Raw genomic sequence first — 22,747 nt, 5'->3', positions numbered from 1 at the left:
GCAAACCTTCACAGAGTCACAGCTAAGGATAACACATGCTGCAACATCTGGGGATGAAAAATGAAGCCAACATGAAACTAAATGCATCTAAATCCTGGAACAAGAGCTGGTTTTGGTTTCTATAGCTGATTCCATAGTTCATTACAACCATGCTGGGGGTGAATTTTTATACAACTCACCCATTTAAAGTGTATTAAGGCCTAAAGTTATGCATAATTAAGGGCGTGGCCCACCTCAGCTTCATTCATGTTCCACTTCTTTGGTCATTTTCTGGATTCACTGAGAGTTTGGAGGAATCAGGTTCTGCCAAGTTGACGTCCCTTTTTTTATACAGTCAGTAAACTACAGCATCCCATTTCCCCAAAATCGCTGCACTGTAAAGCACAGTTTTATGTTATTTTAATGCTCCTACACATTAATCTGTCAGTGTTTATCAAGAAAATTTGATTTGCCTTGGCTGATTTCCCTATTAAGATTTCACAGCTATGCACGAGAAAGACGCAGGAAGGAAATAGAAAGTGAGCGAGCTGGCTAATTGTTGTGAATTTATACCACATAAAAAGGAAATGGCTTTTTAAAGAAGTAATTACAGAAGAAAAATGAAAAACAAATGACTTTGTGTTATGTGCTCATACGAGATGCTGATGGAGATTTGAGTATATTTTTATTGACATGAAAAAAACTGAAGTAACATCAGGCCACATGTTTAATACATCAATGTGCAGTCCAAAGAAAACCATAATTCTCCAAATTCAGTCCAAAAAAAAAGGAAAAAACCTTGTTAAACTAAACCTAAACCCTTTTAAAAACCTTTTTTAAAAAATCAAGCTTATGAAAAGTGTATTTTGGAGACGCATGGTTTTCACAGGACAGAGTTTTAACACTTTCTTATCACCCACGGTATGAAAAAAAAAATTAAAAATATACTTAATATAATGACACAATTATATTTACAATTCTCTAATATCTTAATATACACAATTAAAGCCTAGAAACGAGTATCTCAAAGCCGTGTTAAATGAGAAACGGTGTACGGTAAATAGCACGAGCAGCTTTTATCACAAATAAAAACATTATACATCGATTTTCGGGATCAGCAAAAGACACCAACAGAGTACACATTACGGCCCACAGTGACATTTACTTTACTGCTATGAACAACTATATCACTGCTGGAGGCTAGTTGGTCCTTTAAGCTGCAAGATAAGCTAATAATCTTTGATGCATTACAGTTTTATGCTTACGATCAAGTTTTACCAGATTGTTTTATGTCTCTGTACATTCATTACATTTGTGGTAAGCTTATAAACAAAGGCTGCACTCAGTAGTCGAGATTTACAAGGAGGACGTTCACAGCCATGGTGGTACGTTGCGTATGTGGGTTATGTACACAGGTTCTTTGTTGCTCTGTAACATTTATTTTATGGTCAGAGCTTCAGAGGGAAATGTTGCATCCTCTAAATTTATCAATCATAACCTTTGCCTTCCATTTGCCAGATTATTTTTTAAACAGTAAATAATAATGAAATATTGTACTCCAGAGACTCCATCCGTCCAATTGTCAGATTTCATTGTGGCTACATTAAGTCCTGACCGTCAGATCATTTCAAGCTGAACTATCCTGGCTAGACAGGAGCTTCGCCCACGCTCCCTGTGTGTGTGAATTCTTCATGCCCCGATGGCTTTTTATCCTCCTGGGCAGTTGTCATCATCCGCCAACGCTGGTCATATAAAGAGAGTTGCATCAGCCACAGATTAAAAGCTCAACAGTTATATTTGAAAGTGAGTCCACATGTAGAGCATTAAATGGACCAAAACAAAGAAATGAAAACAGTGAACAATGTGCTTTTTTAGCTGTGATTTGCACATTCGAAAAGCCCAGAAGATAGAAAGTTGGACTGTTTTTGAAGTGGTTGGGAACATTCGACAAAAATCTGATTTTGTAAGGCACAGGCATTAACAAAATATTAACTGTAACAAACTGTGCTCACCTTCAAAACCCCGATAATGATGCTGGCCTTGGGCCAAACCCATCTTTTCTGTTTCATTCCCGAATGACTGCAGTCTTAATAACGAGGAGAGAAAATCCGGCCTCCCCGCACACTCTCTCTGTGCTATTTATTTTGTTTACTTTCTCTTTTACTCTTTTTTTTTTCCTCCTCCAGCTCTGCATTGCAGTGTGAGTGCACTTTAAAATCAGCGACAACAATGAGTCCATACCTGTTTGATGCTGCCTTTGGTGGAGCAGAACAAGTAGATGACGTAGCCTGGGATGAGTACCATTGAGGACAAAGCCATGAACCAGCCGATCACTTGGCCCCACAGGGGGTAGACGTACTTGCCCAGGGTCAGAGGGGTCATCTCTATGGCACTGAAGGTGAACACTCCCTACAAGAGAATATTAGGCCTTTTAGTCCATTTAATCTGTGGTCAGTTAACCAAAAACACCACAGAATGAGGCCAGCAAGCACCGATTCAGTTTGTACTGTTTGTTGAAGACAACTTAATATTGTAAAACCATTGCTTGGAATTGCTTTTAAATGACCATATTTCAGCATGTAGTAATAATATCTTTATTTATATGGCACCTCTCAAAAACAAAGTGGAAAAACAGATATTGCACGATCCAAAACATGAAATGTCATAAGACAAAATAAATGAAAAAGCTACAACAAATACCAAGAGTTAAGAATAAGCCATGTGATGAAGTTGAGTTTCAAGAAAACTTTTAAAAGAGGAAACTTAGTTTGACTGTCTGAGGTCTGCCAGTCACCTTCAATGACAAGTCAAGGCTTTACATCCATCATCAGGACTCTGTTCCTGTAGCTTCCTATGAGCTTCATTGCTGCCTGAGATCCTCCAACAGACATCTAAGCAGGTGCCTGATCATTCAAGGCTTTAAACACAAGCAGTAAAATCTAGAAATCAATTCTAAACTTCACTGGTAACCAGTAAAGCCAGCTGGGTTTAGAGCAATATGGTAGAGTCTCTTGGTGAGTGTTTTGACTAAACTCTAGATTACCAGAATAAACTGAAATATAACAAATTAAATCTGAGGGAGATGAAAGCCTGAATGACCTTTTTTTTAAGTTTGCAGAAGAAAGGAATGGGCTGATCGTGGTTAACTGTCTCCGTTGAGCAAAGCAAGAGTGCACTAGTTTGGTTACCTGAGCATCAGAAGACAACTCAGAGTCAAAAAAAAAAAAAAAAAAAAAGCTTGTGCTAGTAATTATGATCACTTCGAATTTGAAGTCATTCAGCTGCAGGAAATTCTCAGACATCCAATTTTTAATTTCAGCAACGTAGGATATGTGTTACTTACTCCACATTCCAATACAGTTGACTATGCCATGCTAGTGGTAGCCAACAGCTAATCGCTAACAGTGAGTCTGTGCTTGGTAGAGACTCACATAGAAAACTGACCAACATTAAACAACCCTGTCTCACAAAAAGTGGGTTCCTCTATAACTAAACTGCATTCTCAGTTATGTTTTGAAAGAACCTATTTAGTCCTCAACAGGTAAGACCATCAAAGACAATGTGAGGAGGATTAAGTTTGCTACAATACTTTCACCGAGGAGACTGGGGTTGCATCCTAGACTTAAATTTGGTTTTCACTCAATGTTGGTTGGGTTTAAGCACCAAACTATGTGGTTAAATTCAAGAAAATGGCCCATTTTGCTTAAAATATAACCTTTTTGCAACATATTTTCATCCATTTTCTGTGTTACCATGGTGACGAGTCTGGACTCAACTAATATGTGACCAGTCGGCAGAAAAGACGCAACAAAATATGTTGATTAGAAATGTATCAGTTATTTGGTGCAAAGAAACATAATCCAGGAGAAAATCCACTTCCCAAAATGTAATTTAAAATCCAGTTTAGCTGTATAGGAACATGATTTTTAGGTGACTTGACTGCATTGAAATAAAGTAGGTGACTCTGTTGGTGGGGGAGTTGTTTAAGGTGCCAGTGAGACAATGATACGTGATGTATGACGTCCTTTTAGAGTAACAGATCAATGATTACACGGCTTTAGGGTCTTACGCACAACCTGCCTGCATAATTTAGTGTGTTGTTAGTTAATTAGTTGAGGCTAATTGTCATTAGCTTTTCAGATATTTTCTCTAAAAACCAGTCTGAACAAATCATGGCGGTCGATCCAATCTAGCTTTTTAGTCACTGTCTCGGAAAAAACAGGATGACCAAAGTCAGTAAGACACATCTGGGAAGCAAATATTTGTACTGTCGAGATATTTCAGTCTGAACCAAGATGACGGACCGACCAGCTGACTCACTAAAATAACTTTTTAACCAAATTTAGCTTTACTTTTAGCCGCTACTTCTTGACGTCTTTATATCCGCAAATCGTCAAAGCTCACTTTGTCTTTTTCTCTGAATACACCAAACATCCCCTTTCACAGCAGACTTTCTTTTAAGTGGAGATAAAGACTTTGCCAAGATTTCCCTGAGGGCCTGACAGCCCATGGGATAAAGAACAAATCACCTCAAGGCAGAGGAAACCATTTCAGCAAAGACATCAATCCTCTACCTATTGGCACTTCCTGCAGCTTGATGGGTGCATAGATCTCCTTGAGGCGGAGGGAGAGCTTGACTGAGAATAACTCATTGTAAGAATTCAGCAGGTGAAGGGTCACCGAGGTCAAGTCAATAGTCATTCTTCTCCTACCAGGCAGATCAGAGGCGTGAAGAACATCCAACAAAGCTTCCACCAGCGACACGGCCGATAGCCAATCATGTCCTCAATGTTCTTATAAAAATTTTCAGCTCCTGCGGCGTAAAGAAAAGAGGACAAAGAAGGAGAGTTAATGTGGAGATAACGGCAAGAACAAAGCTTTACAGGCTGAGAAAGAGGGGGAGCCTTATCACAGCATGGGGCGCTGATAGATGTAATTTCCTGTTGGACAGCTATGTAGCAAATCTACATGCCTGATTCATTAGTCCTTAGAAACTGTTTCAGCTTTGGCTACATTGAATTTCACTCTACAATGCTTGGCTTGTAAATGTGGACAGTAGGGGGAAAAAAACAGATTTGCCTACCATAAAACCAGGATATTGAAATGGTTTCAAAGAAGACGAGGTAGAGGAGACACATCCCACTGGCAGAGTAGTAATCAAACAGCTTGAACACGTACAGACCACCCTGAGAGGTTTCAACAAACACATCTGCTTCAGAGGCTGATTATTTACGTCCCAATCATTATTAAATAAAATATGCATAATGAATTGTTTTGTTATTATCACGCTGCGGGAGTTCTTGTGAGAAAAAGGTGCAAGTGTTCATACAGTAAGTGTTGGGAATTAAGACTGTCCAGGGTGCCATACCTGAGTGATGTTGGAGAAACCGATGAGGAAGGAGATGAAGCAAACGATGAGGATGAAGACCTTCTTCCTCTTCCTCAGCGTCAGAGGATATTCATCCATCAGAGCTGTGATGAAGCCCTCTACTGTGCAGAACTAGTACATAACACAATGCAAAGACAAGGGTCAGAATGTACTGGAGTCCACCAGGTCAACCAAACACTGTTAAGCACATTATGGACAGTTTAACAGAAGTCAAACCATCTTTTTCATCTAATGCCTACATTACCCACAATCCAACCTGCCTTCCCAACAATTTGGGGAGCTTGATCTTATACTTAACTTGCACTTTGTCAGGACCCCTTGGTGTCACATTTGAACATATGTGGTATCCTTTAGTGCCATTTTTAAACGCCACAGACTGTATATAAATAAATAGATCCTTCAATTACAGTTCATGTTCAATGAGCTGTTGATCTGATACACCTATAAAAAATCTGTCAGAAATAGATACCTTGAGTCCTGCTGTTGCTCCTTTTCAGGTGAGTTTGCCTTATAACTTGGCTAATGTTGTCAAAGGGTGTATTTTACCCAATCCATGATCTCTTCCTAACCCTAATCAAGTAGTTTCAGTGTGTTAAGTAAACCAAACAGCAAGTGAAAAGGAGACTTTAATCACAAAATAAAACTAAATAAGGCAAAAGTATTAGTCCAGCATGGGGCCTGAACCTCCATGTCCTGGTTCACTCTTTGAAACTAGAATAACTCCTCTACATCCTGTCCTATATACTACACACTACACATCCCACATGCGTCGAATGTTGACGAGGATGGCACAGATGCCAAAGGATATCTTGTGCTATCATTTAGATGCAAAAGACTTTAACAGAACATCAGTATCTGATACTCTTGGAATATAGATGGTTGGTTTGGTGGACATTTGGATGTGTTACACTGCTGGAGCCTTAAGCTGGTAGCTTCAAACAAGATCTAAGGAGCAGTCTACAGACGTCTTAAAGCCCACTTCTTTCTAAAGGCAAAACTCTACATTTCCTCTCCTTTTTTAAATTTGTATTCTTACCACTGACTTAAATGGCATCACTTGAGGCACAAGATTTTTAGCAGCTCAATGTGGATCCACAAACAACTTTATACATGCAGTAGATGTGCCACCCCAAACTTACAGACTTTCTCTTGATTTCCATTTATTCATTCATTGTTGCCACATCCACACATTGTTTGTACCTGACTGTCCAGGCCCAGCATCATGAGCATGGAGAAGAAGAGGATGGCCCATAGAGAGGACATGGGGAGCTGGGTGACGGCCTGAGGATAAGCTAAAAACGCCAGACCTGGACCTACAAGTCAGAAACAAGACACAGTTACAATCATTTCATGACAATATGCTGTAGCTTATGGAAACTTTGACAAATTAAAGGTGCAGTCTGCGATTCTGGAGATACTGGATTGGTGATCTTTAGCTGCATTATTTATTTAGTATGAGACACACTGGAGTAGTGTTGTGTGGATTTGTTTGCTTCCCAATTTACAGAGCCAGGATTGTGTATGAACAGTTTTCTGCTGAATTCAACTAAATCTGCACTGGATTAGAACCGCTAACTTTACCGTTAACCCTCTAAACCCCAAAAGCCACCATTGGGTTTGAAAGACATATCTTTTTTTTTTTCTTCTTCTTTTTTAATCGCCAAATTTACACGATTTATCAGAGCCAGAAGCTGTAATAACAGGAAGAATCCGTGACACACCATTCATATGGAAAAATTGGGATATCTTATTACATTACACTAAGTGCTATAGTCTAGAAGTAACATGCAATCTGATTAAACATTCAAAAGCACAATAGATCTGTGCCACTGCAAACCATTTGACCTGTCACATTATTGATAGCTCAGTTCCATTAACGGTCCCAGTAAACCAACGCAGTAAACCTGCACCCACAAACAGGGCATCCAATAAGTAGAATGTAGCCATCGTTAATCCACTTGTGCCTTCCTTACATACGAGTCACAATGTTTGTGAAAAATACAAACTAATTCTTTGTATTTTCTTAGCCATTACAGTAAAAATATACCTGACGCTGCCAGCTCCTGCACAGGTTTCTTAGTGATGTAAGACATGAAGCCTACGATGGAGAAGATGACGAATCCAGCAAACATGCTGGTGCAGGAGTTGATGCAGCACACGATGATGGAGTCCCTGAAGAGAAAAGATCAAAACAAACACTTAGAAGCAACAAACTACCTATAATATCAGCTATTATAGTTTTGATTCCTGATGTCTACCTGTAGACATCGTTGTTGTAGGTGTTGTAGCTTCCCAGTGCGATGAGTGAGCCCAGGCCCAGTCCGTAGGAAAAGAAGATCTGAGTAGCTGCGTCCAGCCACACCTGTCAGACAAGACGTACATGTGTCCTTGTTTTTGCATAAACATGTTGGTGCGATTAGATGCACATGGTTGGAAACTGTGTACCTCCGATCGGATGAGCTTGTTGAAGTCGGGGGTGATGTAGAACAGGATCCCGTCGATGGCTCCGGGAAGCGTGACCCCTCGGAAGAACAGGATGAACAGCATGACGTAGGGATAGGTGGCAGAGAAATACACCACCTGGGAGAGAAAGAGAGAGAGAGAACTTGTCTTTATTCAAAATTAAAACCTGTTACTCAATGAAACAGCTGGCATCTGTGTGCTTCTATATGTACATATTCTTGTCTATGACTGTTAAAATGGGGATGGGAATGTTATTTTCAACCTAATTTGTTTAATTAAATGGCAAACAAGCCATTTGCCGTCATCTACTGAACCCTAAAACCCTCCAGCAGGTTTGAAAGACATGATAATGTTTAAGAATCACTAAAATGACACCATTTATCTGCTAAATCACAATCATAAATCACCAAATCAAGACCAGGAGTCTCCAAACTGAGAAATGACAAAATCAAGCTCAAGAGTTACACAATCAAGAGCCCGAATTATTGAATCCAGAGCTTACATTAGTGAGCTACTCATCTGTGATGAGCCATTCAGATGGAAAACTGAACTAAATCTAAGCTTAAAACTGTAATATTTCATCAAAATCACTTTTTTTCTACATGTTTTGTTTAAAAAAAATGGCAAAATTGATTAAATAATTATTTAGTAATACCTTGGTACAACTAGAAAGCTATGAGTGGATTAGCTGCAACAAACACTTATACTTAGGGAGTATTTGGCTGAACCGCAGGCTGGAAGCAAATTTAAAAATTAAGTAGTGAAATATCTAGAATATGTAGAGTTAAAAAAAAAAGAGTGTTGAGAACACCTGCAGACATTCTCCATCCAAAAAAACCCATTTAGTTCTCTCTACTTCTAGTCATGGTTGTGCTGTTTCCATTGAGCTGCAGGACTTTAAATGAGCCCACAGTAAGTAAAAAGGTGACAAGAGCAAAAAAAAAAAAAAAAACACCCAGAAACTGCTCAGAGTTCAGAGGGTTAAACACTCAAGTCAGAAAGAGATGCAAAATCCCTGTCGCCACAGTATACACAAAGAGACAGCCACTAAAATATTTCCATGGCTTCTCTTTGCCAGCAGATCTGTATAATGTGTCCCGCAGTTCTGTAGCATAATGATTATGCTTAATTGGTAATGTCCGTCAAGGCCAGGGCCTCGGGGGAATACATTTTTCTCACTGCTCTCAGATGCCACACATTAAAATCCAATTATCCCTGGCAGGGAATGTGTAAATGTGTTTCTTCTCATACACTTTGCTTCGACTTGCTATAATTTAAAAAATCCCAGGCAGCAGGGAGAAAGATGGGGTTTTTTTTTTTTTTTTTTAGAATTCTGTCACAGTTTTTCCTAGCCACTCCAACTCCTCCAGCTATTTGGGACAAAATAATACGCTTCGAAAAGCATTTTTATTCCCACCTGAGCGCAATGTTGAAGGAGAGATTGGATGTAAGCAGCAAAATAAGAACAGCTGAGAAGAATAAATAAAAGAAGTGTCTCCATCACATCAAAGAAATGAAACCTTTAGGTGGTTGTTTGGTTCTGCGAAGGCCAATTAGCGCATCGTCTGCTCCGTTCTGATGGGAATTCATAATGTGATGCTTTGAACACGGTGAAGCCGTCGTGACGGAGACGTTTAAACAACATCAGCATCAGAAAATCATCCAATCAGGAAATCATCAAGGAGCTAAATACATTGATATAGAGACACAGACCTCATTAGAGCTGACGTTGTGGTTTCTGTCCAAATAGTGCAATTTGGACAAATACAAGTAGATAAACAGCTCATCAAAAAACAACCTGAAAAAGACGTTGCCATCAATAAACACTGACAAAATAGTCAATTAATAAATACATTTGACAATACATTATAATTAAAAGTTTTGTGATCTACCAGTATTGACAAGATCCGTGATATTTTCTAAAGATATTGCAATAATATTGTCGTTGTGAATCCTTTTGGCCACAATTATCCAGTGGTGAAAATCTGATGTTGTGTGAGCCTAATTAGAATATTAGGTTAAGTAAATGGACGCACTGTCTTTATTGCGGTTTCATTCTGGGATGACAAAATGACCAATGAAATTCATCTATTTAGAAGCACCCTTATTCAAATTCTTGCCCAAACAAATTGGCTTCAAAACATTAATGAAAAGTGTCCAATGAAGGTTTATCACCTTTGAGTTCACAATGTGACTGACAAATGTATCACATAAAAAACTAAAAAAAAGACTTTTAGTTGTAAAGAAAGCAGTCGCACATATCTCGCCAACTTTTCCTAGAAGAGACCTAAATGACCAAACAGGCCATAAGAAGCACAGTAGTTATGTCAGTTCTGGGGAGGAACTGCTGGAATAATGGATTCATGGACCAAAAGACAGACAGGTAAAAAGAAAAATAAAGGGGCTTTGATTGTCATGCATGGCAAAATACACTCACAGGGACAATGTTAGCCATTTTCACCATTCTAATTTGGTCTGCAAGCATGCTAACATTCGCTAATTCGCACCGACAACAAAGTACAACAATGTGGATGTTAGTTACACAAAGTTTTAGTCGCTATTAAGTACTACACATAGTACAGTTTAAACCATGATGCTGCTAGATGGAAAAGATAAGCATAGTCAATAATATTAAGTGTATGACGTGCACATGAACAAAATATCGTGACTATTCAAACAATAGCTGTTGAGATTGTTGTACGCAAAAGTTTGGACAAATTTGTGAAAATCAAGTTTTGTACTTTGTTGACATGTCCATGTGTTGTTGTTTTTTATATCCTAGAACTGATAACATGAGCGAACTCAGCAGTCAACACCATGGTTGAGCATTTCCACCTTGAAATTATAGAGAACCGCTGACTCAGAAACAGGCATTGGGGTTTTATACATAACAAACCTAAAGAACCAATGCAGAACGAGGCTTTTCATGTCCTTATTCATCTTCAGAATTGGTTTCCAGTTTGAACATGTATGGCTGAAGTGCTCCAAAATGTCAACTTCCCATTGTGTACTATGGAGGAGTTTAACAGGTTTTGTGCAGAGCTGTAGGTGAGCCAGCTGGGCAGGGTGGGGGCAACAACATAAAGTTACATCTAAGCCTTTTTATGGTATAAAGGGATTATTTTCATGAAATACCCATAACATTTTTAACTTTAGGGGTTAAATCAACAACCAGAGAAGGACTTTAAACACAACTTGACTTACTATTGTGACTTGTGGTTAAACTTCTACATGTCACATTTACTCCTCAAAAATTTTTTAAGCTAAGAGTTATTTTCTTTAATGTCTGCTTGCTGCAGGGGTTGCAAACTTTGAAACTCCTTCTGAAGCGTAGTTCACCTGCTTTGTGCATCTGTGTGTCGCGTGACGTAAATTCCCTTCACCCACCCTTCAGACATCCTCATGCAGCATAAAAATGTGCAACCACACACAGACTGCAAGTGTGCTGACTGCACAGGCGCCAGGAAAACAAATGGTGTTTAAAACACACTCTTGTTATGCTGAGACACTGCAGGAGGAGATTCTCCATCATCCACACCTTCATCATGCATCATCACAAGAGCTGGAGTCGAAGTAGCTGCTGTCGGACTTTGGAGGTGCTTTGATTTGCTTTCTATCAGCGGTGCTAAAACACAGCGGGGAAGCTTTAAGTACTCCAGAAATTCTGAGCTATGATCCTCCGTGTGTCTGTCACAGTGTAAATAAAACCTGCTTTCAAAGTCTGCAGCATGAACTGAACCTCCTCGTCCCCCAGAGCCATGCAGCTAGTATGGCTAAAAATGGCCTATTTATCTAATAATAGTAATATAATATTCTAATATCAAATGCAGTTTAGAGTTTTTTTAATACATATATCATTTTATTTGGTTCCATCCACAGCAGCAGGAGGTCTGACTCCTGCTCAGCTCTCTGTCTAGTCATGTTTGCTTGATTAAAGCTTCAGTATGCGAGATTGGCAGAAAGCGGCTCAGATAAAGAAGACTGCGTAATGTTAGTCGGAGAGAAGCATAAAGAACATAGAAGGAGGGAGAAACTTCAGCAGAGAGCCTGACCTTCCCCGTCCACTCCACTCCTTTCCAGATTGAGAAGTAGACGAGGACCCAGGCCAGCGCCAGAGTGCCCACCAAGGGCCAGCGTAGCTCCCCTGGTTCCTCCAGACCGTCAGTCAGCTGGTGCATGTTGCGCCTACACAAACACATACACTGAATTCAGACGGGCACAAAAATTTGTTCCACATTCTTGTATAGGGCATCTTATAGACACACATATGTGGAAGGAAACAAAACCACATTTCTCTGACTTACTCCCAGAACTCGGTGACAGCGCTGGTCAGGTTGGTGGTGTCTTCAATACTGTAGTTGGAGAAACATCTGTCTGTGTTCCAGGGGTTATCGCAGCTTTGCCATGGCAGCTCCTGCACACACAGATGGAGAAAAGCATGGTGAAATGTCTGTTTTGCATCATGTATTCTGGCAAAAATCACTGCAGGATGCATCTGTTGTATCATTTTTCCAAAGAGGGTGAACACGGGCTTTTTGCGTCACAGATAATAAAAGCATCTCCTTGACTCTCAACAGTTGCCTGTCAAGTTTGACTCAGCAACCTCAAACGCCACAAAGACTGCTCAGAACAAAGGGAGCTGAGACAGAGAGGCAAAGCAACCAGCAGTGAAAATAACATTTAATGAACCCACTCTGTTTTCAACTTTCATCGAAACACATTGAACAAAACATGAAAACATTGTTTTTTTTTTTCCTGCTCTGCATTTTCCCCCATCACAAGAGTTTTCATCTGACTTCTTTGAGTCTGGCGGTCACGCAGAGAAACTCCAAAGCAGTGCGAGCAATGCACATTGAGAAAGGCAGTAAACAAGTTATAAATATTCTAATTTATCAATAAGGCCGTGGAGTTGGTTGTAATCAGGTGTAGAACAGAAGTGAAATATGCCTCCAGTCTTTTGCGGCACCTGTTTGTTTTTATCCACTTGGGGGCGGCAAAAACAAGCTGTAGAATTAATGCAAACATATGATTTAATTGTAGATACAGGGCAACTACCATTCTTTTTCATTTACATCCAGCTTTTAGTCGCAACTAATTCATTAACGAGATATCTGGCTTCTAATAATAAATAAATATTTCAATGAAAATAGCTTGGTGCTGCTGGAAACAATGCTGGGTAGAAGAACAAGCTGTGAACACACCATGGACATAATATGGCCTTAGGAAGTTTATATGACCAAGAAATGTCCATCTGCGCGTTCAGCAAACATTAAGAAACATTATTATTCATGTAGAGTTTCATGTGTAGCCATCTGACAAATGTAAGGTCAACTTTCTGTCATGTTTATTCTCTTTTTTTAGCTCTGATTTGGTCTCTACCAATTGGAAAAAAGGTTCTTCCTAACTGGTACATGCTCCGCTGTAGAAGAAGATAAGGGCCACTGTGAAAAAAATCATGAATTCGGACTTTTCCCCCTCTAAATTCTTACTTTAAACTGAAGAAATGAAAAAAAAAATTTGAACTCAAATGCATCTTTACAGTGGCGTCATCCTCTTTCATAATCTTTGCTAAGTGGTTGCTAGTTGTCTGCTTTTTGATGCATAGCATATCTGCTTGTTGGTGTAGGCGGTATTATAAAGAATTTATCAGATTTTTTTTTTTTTTCAATTGAACAGCTGTCTACTGTTTCTGGAAACAAAGTAAATGAAAGCAGCAAAAATGTACCAAAGCAGTAGTTGCAGGCCAAGTCCTGCTGCAGTAAAAATGCAAAATGTACATAGTTGGTTCCACAGCTAAGAGGATTTTAAGTTGTCAATTATTTGATAAAAAATGAAAAATGTTTTGCAATCAACAGAAACACATTTTTAGACTTTAAATAAAAGATGGAGGTTTGAAGAGTGAAGCCAACTGGGAAGTGAATCTGCATTAATTCTAATAGCCAGCAGGGGGCGACTCCTCTGCTTACAAAAATAAATCTTATTGCATAGAAGTGTATATGAAAAAAAACTAATTTTTACTGTTTTCTAATGAGGTTATGGACTCAGTTGCTAGTTCCACAGCTCCTTCCGTACAATATGGTGTTCATTTTGTAAATTATCATCCCACTTAGAGTAAAATAGACGATATAATAGGGTATGTGGGGCTACTTTGTGAATGACAAGCTACTGCTCTATAGGCATGAATTAAGTTCTCAGTAAGGTCCATCCCCCGCTGACAAGGGTTAGGGTTAAGGTTAGGGTTTCAAAAGATCAAGATGGCAATAACCAAATGCCAAACTGAAGGCACAAAGATGTTAGTGCAAAAACCAGTCGTGGTAGTTATGTCCATCTTTCATATACACTTTATGTGGCAGGCAGCAATTTTCAAAGCAATATCTCTTGGAACTCGCTAAGCTGGTGAACACAAAGCTAAATAGTTTCCTCTGGAGCTGGTGGAGACCAAAAACAGAGCAAAAAAAGACAGGGACATTCACCACATTGCCAGAAATGCAGGTTCAAAAATAAAGTTGCTCCATGTATTTGATCTGTTTACTATGTTAACTTAAAACATAATACATCAATATTGAGTTTGTCAAACTTGCTGCCGCTGCTCCTAAGTGGAATCAAACATCAGTCGCTGCAGGTTTAAGGTTTGTTCCTTAAAATTGCTGACTGTGCAACATACCGATCCAAAGGAGTTGAATAAGTAGTAGAGAGCCCAGGCAATGATGATAATGTAGTAGATGTTGAGCCAGAACGACAGGACCACTGCAGCCAGACCAACACCTGGAGGAGGAAGAGGTGTAGACATCAGTGCCACCTTTTATCGCTCAGCCTCCATGCAAGGCCGCGTATTACACAATATGTAAGGGACAAATGTAGACTCTCTACACTGGCAATAACAAAAGCCCCAATTTTGCCTGACAGAGAAAAGAAAGCCAGTGTCACTCGGCATCATCTTCAGCCCCATCTTTGTTATTCTGCTATTTCTGATGTTTACTTGCCGTTGGCTTGGAGTATGAGTTGGCGCAGCACCACACTCACTATCACTGTTGCTGTCTGTGCTGGCTGGAGATAAAATGTGCTTCACTCGAGCTCTTTGTGCTCGAAGGCAGCGGTATAATTGCTACCACTGAGCAGCCGAGCAGAAAAAGGATTTTTAAAAGAGAAAGTCGAAGAAACCACTGTACTTTTTTCTTTTTTTTTTTTTTAAATTTGTTTGTTTTGTTTGCGTTTAAAGAGACAGCAACAAGTGTGCCGGCACGGACCAAGAGCCTGATGTCAAGGAGGGATACTGAGCAGAAAGTAAAGTGGTGCCAAATAAAAACTGGTTGAGATGGTTGACAAATAAGGACATTTTTAGAATGATTAGTCCAACACTTAGGAGAGAATCAGTGATGTAAAGTGAACTGAGTTTAGGTGCTAGAAACTGGTTGAAATGTAGGTTTTAGGATGCTCATCATGCTCTATAAAGGGATAAAGAAAATGGCTTTGTTCAAGCAACCATCACTCAGCTCATCCATGAGCAGAAGCATTTTTTTTATTGATTCTATTTTTACTTTTTCTGTGGGGAAGCTGGAGCATTGAGAACTTTGTACAATGAGTTGTTGGGTTGTGAAAATGTTGGTCAGGATGCTCGACTCTCCTCCCAGATCTGCCTACGGGTAAAACTAAAGTAGCCTGAACCTGTACATCCATATCTTCCTACATGTTACCTTTCATCATGGGGATGAGTTTCCACACTCCCAGTCCTCCCACCGAGGTGAACTGTCCCAGCGCCGTCTCCAGGAAGAACAGAGGAATCCCAGCAAACACCAGAGTCAGAAAGTACGGGATCAGGAAGGCCCCTGACACATCAGCACAAAACAGATGAAGGGAACATGTCTGGTGAGATTAAAGACTTTAGAGTTACAATAAATGAAGAGCTGTTGTTGTCAGGAACTTTTAAATGATTTTTCATGAAGTGACAGAGTAGCAGTCATATTAATGTGACTTTGGCTCATTATGGAACATCACTGTGTGTTGTGGCTGCTTTGCTTTGTCACTCTGAGGTAAAGACACTGTGAATTATTATGGTCTATTTTAGAACAAAGGAAAAATGCTGCTGCAATATCATGGTAAGGATGACAAGAACTTCCTCTGGGATTAATAAAGTTCTATCTTATCTTATGATATGTTCTTCAGTTTGTTAAACTGCTGTTCCTGCCTAAAGATCTGTCCTGTGATTAGAATTTTATGAGTTTCCCAGTGAGATAGTTTAACTACTAATGAACAAAAGTGTCCATCGAAAAAATTCAGTGTGATGAACAGGTGCAATGAACCTGTAAAATGTGTTCTTAAAGGGCCAGAACAGTGTTAACGTAGTTCAGCTTTGAAAATAATATTTGGCATGAAAACAAAAGAATGAAAGATTGGAATGAAATTATTATTATCAAATTATTTGGATTTGAAAAATATAAGCAGCTCCTGTGCAGGTTATATGTAAACTATGTGCACCTTCCTTTAAACTTCTCTTGTCCAAACTAAAGTAGAGGCACAAAGTTTAAACTGAAACTGTTAACACTTGAAAAATATAGACAGCATTAAAAATAAAATGTAAAATAAAAAAAAACAAAAAACAATCACTGCAAAAAGACAGACATTAAGCAAAAGATTAGCTTTGCAAAGCATATCTATTTTTAAAAAAAAATCTAAATAAAATGAAATAATTCTTAATATCTTCATGTTTTAATGGAGCTTTTTTTTAGTGTCCTTTTTTTCAATGCCAATACAACTTTTAAAAATACAAATATTTCAATTCCAATGCTTAATTTTTTAGTTTAGTTCATGTTTTCAGTGTAAAATGTGACTTTCAGTTACTCTGTCATTGTTTTGTCCCTGTACATGTTTAATCAAATATACCATTAAACAAAATCTGAAATTTAGAAGTACTTTGGTGTCGAGGAAAAGTCTGTTTCAATTTTAGTTGTCGTCACTAAAGCTAAATCCAAACCATCTGAAATGCCTGGATCACAATAATAAATACAAACAGCATCCTCTGACATCAGTGCAGTGAATCCTTAGTTCTAGTAGAAGAGAATATTCAGTTATTACTCAGTCATAACAGACTTCTTGTTTGTTTGGTTGCACTTCAACTCTTCTCTTACCTCCACCGTTCTTGCCACACAAATAAGGAAACCTCCAGACGTTTCCTAAACCGATGGCGTATCCCACGCAGGACAGCAGGAAATCAAACTTGCCCTTCCAGCTTCCCCTGTCAGGCGGCTCTTCCTTTTTCTTCTTTTCATCTGCAGGGGGCACCACAGGATCCTGTTCCTCGAAGGGAATTGCTTGTTTGACCTCTGATGGGGAGTTCAGGTCCACTGTGCTCTGCCCGGTCTTCCCCATGGCGGGAACGCTACGGACCAGCGGGGTCAGAAAAACCACCTCGTCTGTGGTTGTGTCCGGCTGATAGTCTCGCTCCGGGTTGGGACGGATTCGGGGTGATGTGCTGACACTGGGTGAGCAGAAAGGCTGTAAATGAAGACAGGGGTGTTAACTAGAGTTAATATTTAAAGCTTTTTGCTGCGTGTTTTAGTGGAGGGAGATGCTACTCAAATTAGAATTTACTGGTGTTGAGGCATTTTTACAGCCTTTTATAACCCTTTTATGAACTGGAGCAACTGGCTCCCCAAACTACAGCTAATTGCTACAATAAATCTCTGAGAAAATAGAAAAATCTGGAGCTCCTTCTTAGGAAAAAACTGAATTGGAAAGAGGAGAGGAGGACAAAGGAGCGAACAGGACACATTTTCAAGTGATATCAGAGGAGCCGTGGCTCACATTGACTTGTTAGTGGAGAGACTAGAGTCTTTCTTTTCTTTATCTAAAACCCAGCAACACCTGCCAGTCGACTGGTTACCAATCAAAGGGCCCATGAGAGAGAACTTTGAAACTTTGAGTGCTGGTTTTGAAACAGTCGATCACTCTGTTATTTTCAACTTTGTAAAATTCGAACCATTAGCTGTGGCTACATAGTAGAACCAACATATTTCTAATTTTAGTTTTACACATGCATGAAAAACAAACGTAATACAATGTGTTCTCGAGGTAAAAAAAGCTTGGTGGTTATTGACTAGGAGAGGTGTTGGAACTGAAAAAATCCAGACGATTTCTTTCCCAAGCAGTGTTGAGTTTACTGTTTGGGTTTAAAAATAATTTGCTGCTTAGTTGCGTATGCTGTGAGGTGTTCAAAAATATGGAAAAAATCCTATAACACCTGTGTCAAAGCCAAACTGATGCCTTCATGTGTCGTCTTTTATTCAACCACAAGCCCAAAACTCAATGATTTGAGGTTTATATTCAGTGTTGCTGCAGAAAAAAAAGCAGTAAATCAAATTTTGTGCCTGAAAAATGACTGAAACCATGAACAGATTTCAAGGAAGCTGATTGATTAGTTAACTAATCAGTTGACGGTCTCCTACAGTGAAAAGTTTTCCTTCCTTCCTGGGTCTGGCTCTGCTGGAGGTCTCCTCCTGCTACAAAGGAGACAATCCCCTCCATTGCTGCAGACAAAACATCATAATATAACAATAATATACATAAAATCCTATGAAACCATCTCTAAATTAGCTAGGATAATAATTAATAACATTGGGTTTTAGCCACAGGGTTAATATGAATTAGGCTATATTCCAGAATTTAAAGTACAATAGTGGCATTTTTAGGAGGTTTATTCACAAATATGTAACTTATTCAGGTATAATTAGACTTTATAGAACAATACAGGGTTTTAACTGCTATGTTTAGTCTTGTTGGGCAACTTCTGTGACGCTGATCATGATCCATTTTGCAGGAAAGTACTTTTGTTAGATGTGCCGTACGAAAATCGTCTTGACTTGACTTTATTGTTTTATCTGTCTTTATCTATTATTTGTCTAACACGACATATGTTTTATTGTTCAGCACTTTGTATTATTTTGTTTATTGGTGGTGCTATGCGAATAAAGTTATCATCTTGTCCATATCATGAGTAAAATAAGCAACAAACACCATGACTGAGCATTTCCACCTTCAAACTGCAGTGTGGCAAAGGCTGGATAAAAAACACAGACTCCTTAGTTTCATATGTAACAAACTTAAACAAGCAATGCTGCTAACTTGCAGGCTCTGGCTTTCTGCATCATTGTTCTTCTTCAGAATTAGTTTTTGAATTCCTCCAGTAACATAACTTGCCATTGTGCGTAGTAGTTGGCAGCAGAATCATAGGTAAGCTGGTGTGCTCGAGCTACAGCGAGTGGATGATGGAGAAAGGAGGACTTTCTGAACTGTGTAGGGTTAGATCAAAGCCATTTTAAGGCACAGAATGGTCATTTTTATAAAAAACAAACTTCTAAACATGTGAATTTGCCACACAGATGAGTTTTTAGGGGCTGAATCCATAAGATGAGAGAGGATTTTTAATTTACTAACCATTCTAGGTCTAATTGTTGCTTTCTTGCGTCTATCTCATAGGTTAAAAAAACGGTATATTGGCATCAACCAGACAAGCACAATTACAGACTTCTAAGAGTTTTATTAGATGTGGGTGCTCCATGTGGATACGCCACAACTCCAGCCACAAAAATAGCTCCGAACATGCATCGCTGGCTTGATATGAGCAGGCAGGTGGCACAATCAAGGTCATCCTTGAGAACACAAGACTAACACACCTCCTGCTGTACCTTTCTTTCTTGTCCACCACAGTCAAGTTCATGGTGAGTCAACAGAAAAGAAAAAAAAAAAAGAGAAAGAAACTAAAAAGGCAACCCTTATCAAAATGGCTCACCGCTTTCAGGAAAACTCCCACTGCCTGCTCCGCTCACACATCACTGCCAGTCTGAAGAGGATAATGAGCTTCAGGGCAGGAGCGGGCCTTCGGTTTTGGAATTTGAACTAATAACGATTCAGCCGTTCGCCGCCTATGGAATAATCTCATGCCTGGACAGCATCAGATGATCAGGAAGTCTGTGTACTGGGAGGAAGTCTGCACATGTTTGCAAATATTGATTGACCCAGAAATCGTACAAATTGCTTCATGCCATCGCTCCGGGTTAATTACAGACCGCTTGTTGATATATTTCCGGAGAGAACAAGACATTCCCTGCTCAGGCCTGTTTTTTGTTTTTTTTATCAGAGCCATTATCACACAAAGCAGCTTTTTAAATGTATTGAATCATCAACAACAGCAACACTGCCTTGAAAAGACTGCTGCGCTGAATTCATGATTCTTTGCTTTGTCAAAGCAATATTCATGTTCATTTGCAGTATCTCACACTGAAAAGCCTTTGTGCTGTTTTATAGACGCCTCATTTATGCCCAGTGGCCTTTGACGATGTCGATGAAAAGAAGCATTGGCAAGTGCACCGTATATGAACACACACGATCTATACTGAAAATACTGAAGAAGAGCAGTGCAGCGGAATGGAAATAAAAGTTTTCTAAAAAAGTTTAGAAACAGCATATTTTTTGTGTAATCAAGACTGATCAAACAAATTGTCACACACATTCCTGCTGTGAAATGAGTCGTGTTCCACGCTGCGTAAAAAGTAATCAGCTTCTAGTTGGGCATAATACCATGAAATGTACTTTCAAATTGTTGTCTAGGTGAGAGTGCTTCAAAAGCGAACCAATAATACCAAACACATCAGAGATTCCCTTTGAGGATATCATGCATTTTGATTCAAAGTAAATCCTGCTGTTTTTGACACTTTTTTGGGATGCCAGTTTTTATTTTGGCTTTGGCGAGCAGGAAAGTTGAGTTTTTTCCCCCCACAATTACAACAAAAGATTGCAATTTGTGGACACACTTCACTGACACTTGTCATCGTCGTGGCTCAGTTTGCAATCGGGGTGAAGCAAAGTGTTCATGAATAGGAATGAGGTCCATCCTACCTGACAGAAGTCCTTTATCAGGTCATCAGCTTCAGTTATCCGCACCGGCAGCACAAAAGCCCCCAAAAACTTCAACTTAACATCCAGAAGGAAAACTTGAAAAGCCTCAATCCGATCCTCCGGGCCCAGGGGAAGCCACAACGGATCTGCTGCCCCGTTTTTTGATTTTGCAACTCTCTGTGTCCGGTGCGCTGTGTTTTGGCGGGCTCGCGGCTCGTTCCTGCAGCTGGTATCGAGTGGTTGATAATAAGGTTCGACCTGTGTGTCTGCTTTGATTACTGCTCAGTTCTGACTGGTGAGGCCCCGCGGCCATGGGGGATACAGTGTGTCAATCAACCGGCTCTGGTGGGGGAACTCTAGCAAGCGGCAGCGGCAGCAGTGTGTGTCGTTTGTGCGTCGCGCTTATGTGTTTGTTGTGATAGCCGGGGTCAGCTCTTGCCAGCACCGTTACCATGGTGTTTCCCAACAGAGAAGGGCCCGATCAGTGAAAGGGCTCGTGGAGTTTTGAAAAATGAAACTTGCGATGGCTGCTGGCAGAGAAACTGGAAATGTATGACCACGAATGCGGTCATGCCAGTCTCAGACAAAATCAACACGCAAAGTGACCCAACATTCATCTGCGGCGTGCTTATTTGAATGACAGGAAGAAAATATATGCAGGGGGTGTAAAATAATACTCAATTCTCTGTCGACTTTTAAAATTGATCATTGTTTTTGGGATCTTAAGAAGGGGAAAGTGTGAACATAATAGCTGCAGCTACACCATATGCTTGCTATATTAGCCAGTGAACCCTTCTGGCCTTCGTCTTCAGGCGAACAGTACCGGTACATTGGACTCAGCACTTAATGTTTACCAAGACACACATTCACAGACTCAGACAGGAAAAAAAAGTTCCACAATTACAGTCCTGCCTCTGTGCACCACTCACTGTCTGAGCTATCTCTAATGTCATGCCTTCTGAAATGCCTTTTAAGTTTCCATAACCTCCAGATATGACTTTAAACTAGAGGTGCTAAACAGTCCTAATTGCTGCCTCATGAGCACATTGCATCAAACTTTGTAACTTTAGCTAAACAGCAGCCACTATGGCCACAAGCAGCAGCAGCACAGTGCATGAGATTTCCATTCATTGTTTAAAAGATAAAATAAAACTACAAAAAAAGAGGAACATCTTAGTCTACAAAGTAAAACCTTTGCACAAATGTTTGATAGCACTGTGGCATAGATGCCATGGCAAAAGTAAAACGAATGCAGAAGTGACTAAACCTGCATTGTTTCTCACAACCAGCAGGGGGCGACTCTCCTGGTTGCAAAAAGAGGTCCGACTGTATAGAAGATATATGAGAAAATGATCCTACTTCTCAGATGATTTGCTTCCTCAGTATCCATTTTCCTCATAAGTTTATGGTCTCAGTCACTAGTTTTAAATCTCATTCAATCCAGCATAATGTTTATTTAGTAAAATATGTTCCCATTTAGAAGAAAATAGAAAATATAGCAGGGTGTGCTTTAGAATGGGTCTGAAAATTCAACCATAGATACAGTGATGCTATCTACGTTATCTTTTTAATTACTCTTGTGAAAACAATGTCTTCATTAATGTGAATGGAATTAGATAGGAGACATGAATTTTTCGTTTCTCCTGGCAAGGTAACCTCCAGGCTTTAATATCTGCTCCCGATATTCTATCACCAGACAATTAGAGAGACTAATGAACATTCCCACAATGCCCACTGGTTTGCTGGTGGACGAGCGGTCGCCGCTAGACACGAGGTTTCCAGAAATGAGAGATTAAATCATATTAGAAGGCCTAATTACACCCAGAGCAGATTCAGTGTAATCTCTGGTGAGGTTTATTGTCCACGTGGAACCCAAATGATAATAACTGGCTGGATTGAAGTTGTCAAAGCTGCTTTTCATCAATCTGCTTACAGCGTCCCTCGATCAATGCAGCCTGATTATGATTCCAGAGCGTCCACCCTCAAGAATAATAGGGAGCAATTATGTAGGTGACGGAGGACAGA

At 39.7% G+C, this 22,747-nt stretch overlaps 1 protein-coding gene across 1 annotated transcript; it reads right to left on the bottom strand.

Moving 5' to 3' along the window:
* Positions 1–1,625: 1,625 nt before the first annotated feature.
* Positions 1,626–17,197, bottom strand: slc6a1l (solute carrier family 6 member 1, like). The gene is made up of 14 exons (XM_008292830.1): positions 16,957–17,197; positions 15,526–15,657; positions 14,496–14,596; positions 12,136–12,245; positions 11,884–12,016; positions 7,814–7,948; positions 7,627–7,730; positions 7,416–7,540; positions 6,569–6,681; positions 5,348–5,479; positions 5,063–5,165; positions 4,692–4,792; positions 2,221–2,388; positions 1,626–1,721 (listed from the first exon to the last, which is right to left on the bottom strand). Exons 1-14 carry the CDS (start codon positions 17,195–17,197, stop codon positions 1,626–1,628), a joined length of 1,794 nt encoding a protein of 597 aa, XP_008291052.1.
* Positions 17,198–22,747: the final 5,550 nt, after the last annotated feature.

This window comes from Stegastes partitus, unplaced genomic scaffold (genome assembly GCF_000690725.1).
Source record: "Stegastes partitus isolate 25-593 unplaced genomic scaffold, Stegastes_partitus-1.0.2 Scaffold836, whole genome shotgun sequence".
Classification (NCBI taxonomy): domain Eukaryota; kingdom Metazoa; phylum Chordata; class Actinopteri; family Pomacentridae; genus Stegastes; species Stegastes partitus.
The sequence above is the reverse complement of the archived record's forward strand: the minus strand, read 5'-3'. Positions and strand labels throughout refer to the sequence as shown.

What these genes read in the sequence shown, in the direction of transcription:
- slc6a1l (XM_008292830.1), bottom strand. Translation starts at nt 17,197, where the DNA reads ATGGGGAAGACCGGGCAGAGCACAGTGGACCTGAACTCCCCATCAGAG. An exon ending in TACAACAACGATGTCTACAG is followed by an intron (nt 7,541 to 7,626) that starts GTAGACATCAGG and finishes TTTTCTCTTCAG; the next exon opens with GGACTCCATCATCGTGTGCT. An exon ending in GCAGGAGCTGGCAGCGTCAG is followed by an intron (nt 6,682 to 7,415) that starts GTATATTTTTAC and finishes TCTGACTTGTAG; the next exon opens with GTCCAGGTCTGGCGTTTTTA.